Genomic DNA, 11369 nt, shown 5'->3' with positions numbered 1-11369 from the left:
GAGAAAAGGGTTACGGTATTATATCAAACGGGTATTTCAGCCTAAACGCCCGATGTGCAGCCAAGCGAGAGAGGGGCCCCCGGTCCTCCGCCAACCTACCGCCGCGCTGGGCATCTCGGCTCGGGATTTGGTAGCCGCTCGGCCCGCTGCGGTGGCGGAGGCGCCCCGCAGGACCCTCTCCAGCTAGTGGGGAAGTCGGGTTTTCCACCATGATCACCACTGCCGCAGGCAGTTGCACCCCGTTTATTCCTTCAGAGGGAACGGATTTCCTAGGGTGGGTGTGCATCATCTTACGTAATTTTGTGATAGTTGAATGGGTGGTCTGCTTCTTTCTTTTTCTCTCCTCGATGGGGACTCCCGAATGCGCAAGAAGCCCCGCGGGGGAGGCCAGTTGCGAGCTGCAGGGTTCAGTGCATGCACTCCGGCAGCGAAAAAATTATGTTCTACTGGCACTGACAGAAAATGCACTGCTTCCCGTATCTGATCCGATTCACCTCCGTGGCTCGGTGCGATTTACAGGTGGAGTGCTCATCCTCCTCACACACCGCTCACAGCCCGGGGGAGAAAGATTACGCTGAATTGACTCTTCCTCTAGAAGTAGAAAAGTAACGAGCCTAGTAATGAAATACCACGCAAATATTTTCGTAGCATACACCGTGCCTTTTATTCTCTCCCGCGAGTTATTTCCCGAGTTTTAAATCTGATTTCGTTATTACGTAGCCTCGCTAAAACCTTTATTTCGTGTAGCGATTATGGTGGAAAGATGCCTGAGAAGAGTAGGGGAGGTCTTGAGGCAATGAAATGGGTTCGGGTCCAAGCAGTTGCCCCCCTGCCCGCCCGCGAACGCTACGCCGCGGGCAGATGAACGCTTGCAGTAAATTCGTTTCCCCTCAGCCAAAATGCATATAACTTCTTTTGGTTTTTTCCATTTGGATTCAAGACTCTCGCTACCACACGGGAAATACCTGTGTTTCAGCGAGAAACCCCTCCGCGTGAGGAAATGCAGAACACTACAAGTCCGCCCCATCAGACATTATCATTTAGGTTTTAAGCAACCTGACTTGCCGTGAACATTTCACATTCCTTTCTATAGCCACCGCTTGAGTTTGGGTAGCTGTCTTGCCGCGGGATGCAGGAGAGGCAGCGGAGCCCACGGGGGCAGGTGCCGACGGCGGCTCTCCAGCTCTGCGGCGCGATCCCGCGGGGACGCGGCCGCGGCCCGATCCCGCCCAGTTGTGGGCCACTCCTGGTCTCGGACAGCTCTTGCTCCGAGCATCTCTTTGCAGCTGCAAAACTTCGGCAAAACTTTGACAAAACTTTGATCTCGACCCCCCGCCGCTGCCTCGCGGTGCTGGGCCACAGGCAGTAGCTGCCATACACCGTGCCGCCGAACCCAGTGGGCTTTCGAGGCGGCCGACGCAGAGCCCGGAGAAAGCCCTCCTAGACCCCACTCATCTCTCAGCCCCGAGTGCCTTCGGGGCGTGAGCCGAGAGGGGGAGGGCGTGGGTGGCAACAGCCAGGGTCCGGGTCCGCTCAAGGACGAACCCCTTCTGCATAGCACGGGCATCGCCGCCGCCCCGACGGCGGGCCAGAGACCACCCCCCTGCCGCCGCTTCCCTCCCTTCCTCTCTCCCTCCCTCTCTTCCCCTATCTTTCTCTCCCTCCATTCCCCTGTCGGCGCCGGGGAAGGAGGGTGGCGGTGGGGGCGGGCGAGGGGCGGGGGCGGTCTGAGGGGCTCTGGGCTCAGCGGGGCGGCGCGGGCAGCGGCAGTGTCGCTCCGGCTGGCGGCAGCGCTCTGCCCGCCGGTGCCGCCGCGGCGGGCGGTGCCTCTTCCCGCCGGCCCGGGGTTGAGCCGCGCCCCCCGCAGAGCCTGCGGGCAGAGCCGCCCGCCTCCTCTCCTCCATCGCCCCGGCCTCCGCCCGCCCTCGCTGAGGCCTTCTCCACCCCGGAGCCGGCCGGGCTCCTCCCGCGGGCATGAACGGCTATGGCTCCCCGTACCTCTACATGGGCGGCCCGGTGTCGCAGCCACCGCGGGCTCCGCTGCAGCGGACGCCGAAGTGCGCCCGGTGCCGCAACCACGGCGTGCTGTCCTGGCTGAAGGGCCACAAGCGCTATTGCCGGTTCAAGGACTGCACCTGCGAGAAGTGCATCCTCATCATCGAGAGGCAGCGGGTGATGGCCGCGCAGGTGGCGCTCCGCCGGCAGCAGGCCAACGAAAGCCTGGAGAGCCTCCTCCCGGACTCCCTGCGCTCCCTCCCTGGGCCGCCGGGCAACGCTGAGCCCCCCACGCCGCCGCCGGGGCCGTCGCCCTGCGCCGCTCCGCAGCGGACCCCCGCCGAGCTGGCCGCCGCCGCCGCCCTTCGCTGGGCCGCCGAGCCGCCTCCCGCGCTCCCGGGGCCGCTCCCCAAGGCAGGTGAGGCCGGGCCGAACACCGCGGTACCGGGGCAGGAGGGAAAGGGAGGGCTGGGATCCCGGCTCTCGGTTCTGGGGGATGGGGCGGGAACGAGTAAAGGCGAAGGATTTCCCTTTCACCCGACGGGCTCCGTGGGAAGGGAATGGAGAGGAATTCCGTCCGTCGGGTACACTTTATCGCTCTTAAAAAGCATGGAGCCGCAAAGTGACCGGCCCGCTCCCCAGCTAGAATCGCGTCCACCGAGACAAGTAGAGGGGACTGACGAAAGTCGCGACTGCCAACCGGTTCCCCGACGCGCCGCTTCTGAGTCAGTTTCTCAGGTCCGCCAGGAACGGGCCGCATCCCGCTTGCATAACGGCAGCATGTCTTTCTGCTTCTCCCGGTCCCGCTCCCGGAGTCGGGCTGCGGGACCTCGTCCGGGACAAGACCTGCACAGAGAGCCTCAGACCAAAAGCGGAGCCAGGAGCAGGGAGGCTTCTGCGAAGCTATGGCGACCGGGGAAAGCGGAGTGGTGGCAGGGGATGATCGGGGCAACCCAGCCTCCAGCGCAGGCCTGTCCCTTCGGGTCGCGTCCGGGGCGGCTTGTGAGAGGTCGGGGGTGCCGAAACTACCCCTGCGATGGGCACCTTGTTGTGAGCGCGACCTGTCGGTAATACACATTGCAGGAGGCAAAACTAACACTCCGAAATCGCAGTTGCGTTCCGTCCATTGTCTGAGCGGGAGCTGGCAGCCTTTCACCATAGGGATGTTCGGCAGGCAGGCTGCTGCCAGCCCAGTGCGCTCCGCTGACAAGTTGTGACAAAATTTTACGCGGTGCCCCGGGACGAGAGTGGCGAGCCCTGTGCTGCCGCCGCGCTGGTCCGTGTGCACTACGAAGCCAGTCCAGCCACGGAGGCGTCCACCAGGGCCCCAGCATGGGGCTCTGCTGCTCCAGCACCGTAGCGGACATGCACCGGGCCCGAGGCGCTGGCGCGGCTGAGTCCGACAATCCGGCGAGGATGCCGGCGGTTTGGGACCCGCTTCCCATTTTCCGGCCCTTGGTATCACCTGCCCACCCTCCGGCAGCGCCCCCCCCCCCACTCCCACATCTCGGCCCAGTTCCGCCGGCCTCTCCCCAGGGCCGGGCATGGGGGTCTTTCACCAAACTTCCCACTGGTCGTAGCCTCCCGCGGGAAGGCTACCACCGCACATGCGGCCGCACCTGGCCGGGGCCCCCTCCCTGCGTGGAGGTAGCGGGGGATAAGGCCGAGGAGGAGAGGAGAGAAGGGAAAAAACTCGCCTTGCTTCTTCGAGAAAATGAAAGTTGCCATCCGCCAGCACGATATAAATCTGCCGGATAGGAGCGATATTAACTTGCACGCTCAACTTTCCTTCACCCTGATGTATGAACTTCCCGGTTTAAAAGATTACAGTAATCACGGGAGGAGAGTGTAAATCGAATCTGATAGCAATAACTTTTGGGGAAGGTCAGGCTCAAGTGAAATGTTACCAAGCAACAGGCATTTTGTTTGCAAAATACAATCAAAGTGTATTGATGAGAAATTCTTCCTTGCCAGCCAGTCAGCACTTTCTGATAATAGCTTTACGGAGCGAAAAAACAAACAAACAAACTACAAAACATAACGGAGATCTCCATAAATCAAGGACCTCGGTGCTGCGCCTGCCCCCGTCCCCGCCCGTGGTGAGGCCGGGCTGGGAGGACCGGGGTACCCCGGGACCACCGGGGAGCTTTTCTGATCACTCAGACCTCACCCGCGTGGTACCCCGTCCCTGATTGTCACAGACGGTATTTTCCCCCCACGTTTTGTGAATATGGGAATACATGAGAGCAAAGTGGAAGATGGTCTCTGTGGAAGAGAAGCGGAAGTGGAAGAACCTCTCTTAGAGGTTACCTTCCACCAGACACTGTTTAACCACACGACTTGTTTATTTCCAATTATCCTGCGTGCTCTGGGCTGCAGGGTTTTGTCTTTCCTCTCCTTACATTACCTGTATTAAAATAGTCAAAAAAACAGAAGATAAATCTCCTGTCCACCCGGTTTCTAAAACACACACCCAACCCCTTCCTCCCCGAGGACGTTATTCTCCTGAAAAGTTTTTTCACTGCCAAAGGGATATTTCCAGATATATGGTAAAATCAGATCTGTTTGCTTCTGTTCCCGTTGCAATCAGCCATTTTGGTGGGACAGTTGCGAAGTTCTGAAATTATCCTTGTTGCATCTGCCTCTGCTAATCTGGAATGATTCCTCCTCCTGATACCGTGCTCATGAACTTTCTTTGCCCACAGGAGTGCGTGTTATATTTGTCTTAGTTGTAGCTATCAAGACTAGTAAAAAATATAATGCTATATTCGTTGTCTGATATTTTCAGAGCCAGCTTCTTAATGCAGTGCAGCTGTCTCTGTGTTAATTTGGCAGCAGTGATTAGTCTCCTACAGAGTATTTAGATCTTCGAATATAGGGAAGAGAGTCTGAAGTGAAAGTAATTAAAACCAAAGCCTAAACAAAGCCCCAACAATCAAAATCAAGCTAACAAACACCCCACTTTCCAAACAGACAGCAAAAGTAAAAAAAATCAAACCCAAAGCAAACAAAAAAAGCCCCCTCCAAAAACACAGCCTTAGCTTTACGTGCAGTTATGCTAGTTCTGGTATCAGCCTTTCTTAGCAATACGACTGAGGAAAACAGCAGGTACTTTTGAGATACAAGAAAATCTGTTGAGAAAAGAGCTGTCCTATCAATCAAAGAACAAGCTGTTTAAACAGGGACTCAGCAGTGGGAATATTGAAGAAGCAAATTTGGTTCCAAAATATTAGAACAAGTTTTCCAGACAAGTAATTAACTTGAACAGCTTTTTCCTCTCATCTATTTTACTTGTATTTGGCCCCTTTACAACATTTGACTCATGATTATTAATGTATAGATAGTCAAGAATAATTGGGGTAAATATTGTGTTGAATTCGTATTGTATTTTACTGTAAATGCATGTATGGTTCTCCCACTGTTCTGTTTCATGCACATCTGTATTTGCCCTGCATCTCTGATCTGAGTTGGTATCTCTCCCTTCATGCATATTATGTGATGAATACTCCCCATCTTTTATATTACTAGGAGAACAGTTTCCTTAGCTTTCCTAGGAATCACAAACTGGACACTTAAATGCAGGAAATTTGAAATAGAAGGTGTTGGGGGGAAAAAAAAAAACCCAACACACACACACACACACACACACACACACACACACATGCAGAGGCAACAAAACAATCTCCTCCCTAAAAAACAAAACATAAAAATCCAACCCCAGAGCCACACAAAGAAACAACCCTCCCCAAACCAAAAACCCACAGAAAGAAAAAACAAACATCCCCACCCCCCCCCCCAAAAAAAAAAAAAAAAAAACAAAAAGAAAAACCAAACCAACCAAACACCACCACCACCAGAAATACAGCAAAAATCTTTACAGCTCACACAGGACAAAATGGAGCCCCCAAACCCCCAAAACCGTAAAAAATATCTGAGGACGAGATTTCTTTCTTGGATCCGAGAATATCCTCATGTAAAACTTATGAATTATGAAAAGAAAAAAAACTTTGGTGAAGAGCAGAAGCTTGTACATTCTAAATACAAAATTATTTTTGCACCTGAAAATACAAACGTTTGTAATGCAAAATACCAACATTTGTAATTAATACATGCATATACTATTCCTAAAATTCAGTGTCCATATAGGGACATTTACAATGTATCTTCACAATTTTTTGTTTATTTGACAATGGCTATTTTGCATCTTCACAAATTTTTTGTTTATTTGACGATGACTATTTTGTGCCAATTCTAAACGAACGAAAATCCCGGTCTCGGCGGTTCCCATGAAGGGTTTGGGACAGTCCCCGGGGCAGGTCTGATCCTTCGGGAGCCTTCAGGGTAGCGGGAAAGAGGTGTTTAAAGCAGTTAAAGCACAGCCTACAGAGAGGGAAGCCCCGATGGCCGTCCAGGTGAGCGGCCAGATGCCATGCGACAGGCTCGGGCCACGGGGTGTGACACCCGTGCACCGCCCCAGCACGGGCATGGAGCTGCCTGACACCGGCAGCCAGAAATGCTCTCAAAAAGGCAGAGGGAAACATACAGCAGCCTCCACCCTCAGTGGTAGCCAGCACAGAGTAATTCACCGTGTGTTAATAGCCGTACTTTGATTTAAAATCAACGAAATCTTGTTTTCCGGGTCTGTCCCTGCGAGTATAACAGCCCAGTGAGATCCGCCGCTATGACCCGTGCTGGGTGAGGAGACTGCCCCTGTGCTAAAGCTAAGAGGCATCATCTGTGCGGTCTCCTGGTGATTAATAGGCAAAATTCAGTGGGACAAGTTTTCAGAATTTGATGAAAATTTTTTAGGCAAGCCTCGTAAGGATATTTTTGAGGGTACAGGAAATGAAGCAAATCTGAAACATCCTGAAAATAACATTTTGTAAGGATCAGGGAATATATTTGAGATACCTTATCTGACTGAGGGTGTTTGTTTGTTAGTCGTTTTTTTTAAATGAACACATATTTTCTCCACAGCATTACTTGCTCTCATCCCATAAAGATACACTATAAACGTGAGCATGAGGTAATATGAAACACGTTCTCCTTGCTTTCAGTTCATTTGGTAATATTAGTCACCACAGTGCAATTTATTTATGTGAAAATCTGGGCTATCATCTTCCGTGAACAGCCTCTCTAACTCGGTCAAGATAAGGACAAGGTAGTTGGATGTCCTCAGATTGCCCACTAAGCCTTGAATGTATAAATAGTCCATTCACCAAGATTTGTAATAAATGAATAGTGAAGGGATTCGAAGGGAAAGGTATTGTGAGTCTCACGTTTTCTCAGTAATGGATGAGCTATGCCAATACCTTGGCACCTCCTCAAAAGGATGCACGTGCCTGTTTGCTGTCGGCATGCAATTCCTGCATTCTGCTTCAGCTGCTAAAGCAAGATTGATGCACTGAGCATATGAGAAAGAGGAATGTACATGGCCTTCCCACTAATATAGAACATGCAAAGTTACTGCTTCCCTGTTTACACTAAATGGGCAGCATAACCAGTGTAGAAACCAGTTCCCAAAATGGGTTATCCTGCTGAAAGGAGTGAGGTTTTTGTAAGAACATCTGTACTCCTCAACTACACGCTTATCTTCCACAGCCCAAATTAGCAGCATCCCAAATCTCTGTAGGACGGCTCATCATTTCTGCCAGGTACCGCCATCCTCATGAGGGGAACCTTCCTTTGCCATACTCACACTGTCAGGCTGTGCTCTGCCAGGATCTCTTCTTTATTTATAGCTCTCGCTGTGGTGAGCATAGTGGCTTCTCGCTCAGCTCAGGCTTCCTCAGACCCTGACTTCTTTCTCTCTAATGGATAAATTCCATTAATAGTCTTTTTTTCAGGCTGATCTGTTAAATGTTAAACTTCGCCCACTAACCGATGAGAAGATGCCCTGCCTGTTCCTGAAGTGAGGAAAAGGTAGGAGATGGTGAGCAGTGTGGCTCAGGTGCTTGCACACCTCTAACTGGTTCCATCTCAGATGGGCAGGTGGGATCATCAGCACATTTTAGGAACCATTTCTTGCTTCTTACAACTACTTTATCTAGTAGGGGTATTTGTCGGAGGCTTGGAAAACTAAGCAAACAGTTGTATTGGTTTTTGCAGATAGTCCTTCCCATTTGTGCATTCAAAAGCACTACCCTGTCTGGTTAAAGCAGACTGTCAGCCGCAGCTTGGACAACAATCCTCTCCCCATGCATTGATGCTTCCCAAGAATGTAAACATTGTGCTCCATGAGGAAAGCCAGCAGAATCATATTCTTGGGAAATAACAATGAACAATCTCAAGCAAGTACATTGACCTTCTTTTGCATAAGCAAGCATCCTTCCCTTCTTCTTGCCAACAAGCAGTCTTATTTCAAAGGATTCCATACTCTGGTTAGGCATTACCAAAGAGTTTTGAGTGTCCATCTGAGGACAGAGTGATCAATGGGCTTATTTTCAGCTCCATACTCAGCTCTCATCCTTCTTAGTATAGTACACGGAAAGCAAGATACCTGGAACAATTGCTAAGAGAGGTTGTGAGGAATAATTTCTCATCTTTGGAATTACTTAAAGCTCAGCTAAGCAGGGATATGAGCAACTTGCTCTTTGTCTAAGGCTGCTCCAAGTTTTAAGAGGATGTTGGACCAAAAGCCTTCCAGATGTCTTCTCCAAACCAGACTTTTCTAGAATACCAGCTTGGATGGGACAAGGCATCAGGCATACCTAAGGGTTTAGAGGAAAAGCTGCAATTCTTGCTGTGGGAGGAACTGATTTCTATGGGAGGGATCAGTTTCTTCAGAACTGGAATACATTTATTTATTTGAAGACTTTTTAAACCTTCAGTCTGTAGTCATAATGGAGTGGTTCCATCAATGCTGTTGGAGCTGCAGGGAAATTTTCATTTCCTAAGTGCCCTCTTCAGCTCACAGACAATGAGATGGTGCTAGTGAGGAATTGTGATGTGAAAGTGCTGAAGTTCCTCTGAGAAATCTTGCAGTTGGGTGGTGTGTTGCTGCCTTGTAACCAGTGAGAAAGGATAGATATAGCACTTTTATGCAGCAGAAAAATGATCACATTCTTTGCTTGCACATGGGAGAATGAGATAGAGTATGTCTAGATCAGGTCACATTATCCTTTTGCAGTTTTATTCTCAAGGCATGTTGCAAAGATACCTTAACTTTTGCAGGATCTCTGACAAAAAAGCACTTTTCCCCCCTTAGAGTCCTGGTCTGTTCGCTTTAAGAAGACAGCATCCTCAAATCCCTGTAAAAGCTTTTGGTCTCAGTTTTCTGTTAACTTCTCTGACTTCTCTTTGCAGACGTGAATGAGGAGCGGTTGGGTGACGCAAGTGGAGCAGACAATGCCGAGACCTACAGTGACAAAGATACAGACCAAAGGAGTTCCCCAGACATGACTAAAGCCAAAAGTTGTTTCAACCCTGAAAGCCCTGAAATTGTTTCAGTGGATGAGGTCGGTTTTGCAGTTCAGAAAAATGGTGGGAGCACAGAGAACCGTCCAGACAGCCCCAAGTACCACTCAGAGCAGAACCACCTCCTGATAGAAGGTCCTTCTGGGACAGTTTCTTTACCATTCAGTTTGAAAGCAAACAGACCCCCACTTGAAGTCTTGAAAAAGATTTTCCCTAACCAAAAGCCAGCTGTGCTAGAGTTGATCCTGAAGGGGTGTGGCGGTGACCTGGTGAGTGCTGTAGAGGTTCTTCTGTCCAGTAGGTCTTCAGTGGCCAGTGGAGAGAGAACTTCTGCAGAATCGGATGGTCTTGTTTTGCCTTCCAATGGGCATATTTTTGAACATACATTGAGTTCCTATCCTATTTCATCTTCCAAGTGGTCTGTGGGCTCGGCATTCAGGGTTCCTGACACTCTGCGGTTCTCTGCTGATTCCAGTAATGTTGTGCCAAATCCTCTAGCCGTACCTTTGCAGCACCCTTTCCCTCAGCCACCGCGCTACCCGCTGATGCTGAGGAATACTTTGGCGAGAAACCAGTCCAGCCCATTCCTGCCCAACGACGTCACCCTGTGGAACACCATGACATTGCAGCAGCAGTACCAGCTGCGGTCCCAGTATGTCAGTCCTTTCTCTGGCAACTCAGCCACTGTTTTCCGAAGCTCACCCGTTCTTCCTTCCCGCTCGTCAGAAGATCCTAGGATTTCAATTCCTGATGATGGATGCCCAATTGTGTCTAAGCAACCAATTTACACAGAAGATGAATATGAGGACAGGTCTGATTCTTCAGACTCAAGAATACTCAACACATCTTCTTAGACTGACATTTGACATGTGACAGCTAAGCGATACTCACAGTGCAGCTGAACTACCGGCCCCTAAGAGGAGGGACATGTGCTCTACAAAACTCTCGCAATTGTATTAAAAAGTTGCTTGGTATTGTACTATAGCAATAAAGACATAACTTATTTAATTTCTTGCACTTCACTGGATAATGCCAAATAGCAATACTCTGGCTTTAGTGCTGAGTGTGTGTTGCAAAGGAAGACTTTATGGCTACCAGTTATGGGACTCTAGAAGACTCGTAATGGAAACAGAAGCCCAAGGTCTACTTTGTTCCTTAACTCAGAAAAATGGGGATGTTAAACTAGAATACTTGAATGCTGTTTTATAAATGAGAACTCCTCAGGACATAAAAAATCAAGCAAACATAGTTCAATTGCAAATGGACTAAAACAAGGACCTTATAATCTTGTGCCAGTGATCATCCTTGCAGTGAAAGAAAAGGCAGAATAAAGAAATACACACATGCAACTAACATGAGCTGCTTCTGTGCCGTTTGAGCTTGGACACTTTTCAGAGAAATATTATTAAGAGTTATTCTTTTCCCATGGCTAGGTCGAAATGTGTAATGTCAGTGTAAAACCAATTACAGCTGTGAATTGCATGAAGTGTATTGTGAAATGAACACCAGATTAAGCATTGTCAGGTTAATGTAGCATGCTAAGGACTCTAGAAAAATAAACTAAGATGATGATCTTGGTTTATGTCATTTATACTGGGCAAATAACATTCTGAAGATAGAGAGCTGATTAGTTCTCAGCCGGGGTTAAAATGTCCAGCTCCAGCAGCTGCAGTCAGGGGAAACCTCTTTTTCCAAGTCTGGCTTTTGCTTCCCTGACTTGTAACTTGCAACTGAGATTAGGCAAAAACTGTCATCAGGGAAGCTGAGGACTCTTGTATTTGTACTGCAGATATTTCCAAGCTCAGCTGAGTAAAGCAGAGCTTGCTACAATCACAGAAAGCAGAAAACAAAAGGCTCTCCCAATGCTTCAGAAGCGTCTTTTTTTCCTATTCTGTAGAAGTAGAAAAAACCCCAGAAATAGGATGTAATAGTGGGCATTTCTTTAAAATAATTTTTAG

At 49.6% G+C, this 11369-nt stretch overlaps 1 protein-coding gene across 1 annotated transcript; it reads left to right on the top strand.

Annotated features, from left to right (window-relative positions):
* Positions 1 to 1974: 1974 nt before the first annotated feature.
* On the top strand, positions 1975 to 10265 carry DMRT3 (doublesex and mab-3 related transcription factor 3). The gene is made up of 2 exons (XM_030237154.2): positions 1975 to 2413; positions 9301 to 10265. The coding sequence occupies exons 1-2, from the start codon at positions 1975 to 1977 to the stop codon at positions 10263 to 10265; spliced, it is 1404 nt and encodes a 467-aa protein (XP_030093014.1).
* The last annotated feature ends 1104 nt before the right edge of the window (positions 10266 to 11369 follow it).

This window comes from Serinus canaria, chromosome Z (genome assembly GCF_022539315.1).
Source record: "Serinus canaria isolate serCan28SL12 chromosome Z, serCan2020, whole genome shotgun sequence".
NCBI classification, from domain to species: Eukaryota; Metazoa; Chordata; class Aves; order Passeriformes; family Fringillidae; genus Serinus; species Serinus canaria.
This window is presented reverse-complemented; position numbering and strand designations above follow the sequence as displayed.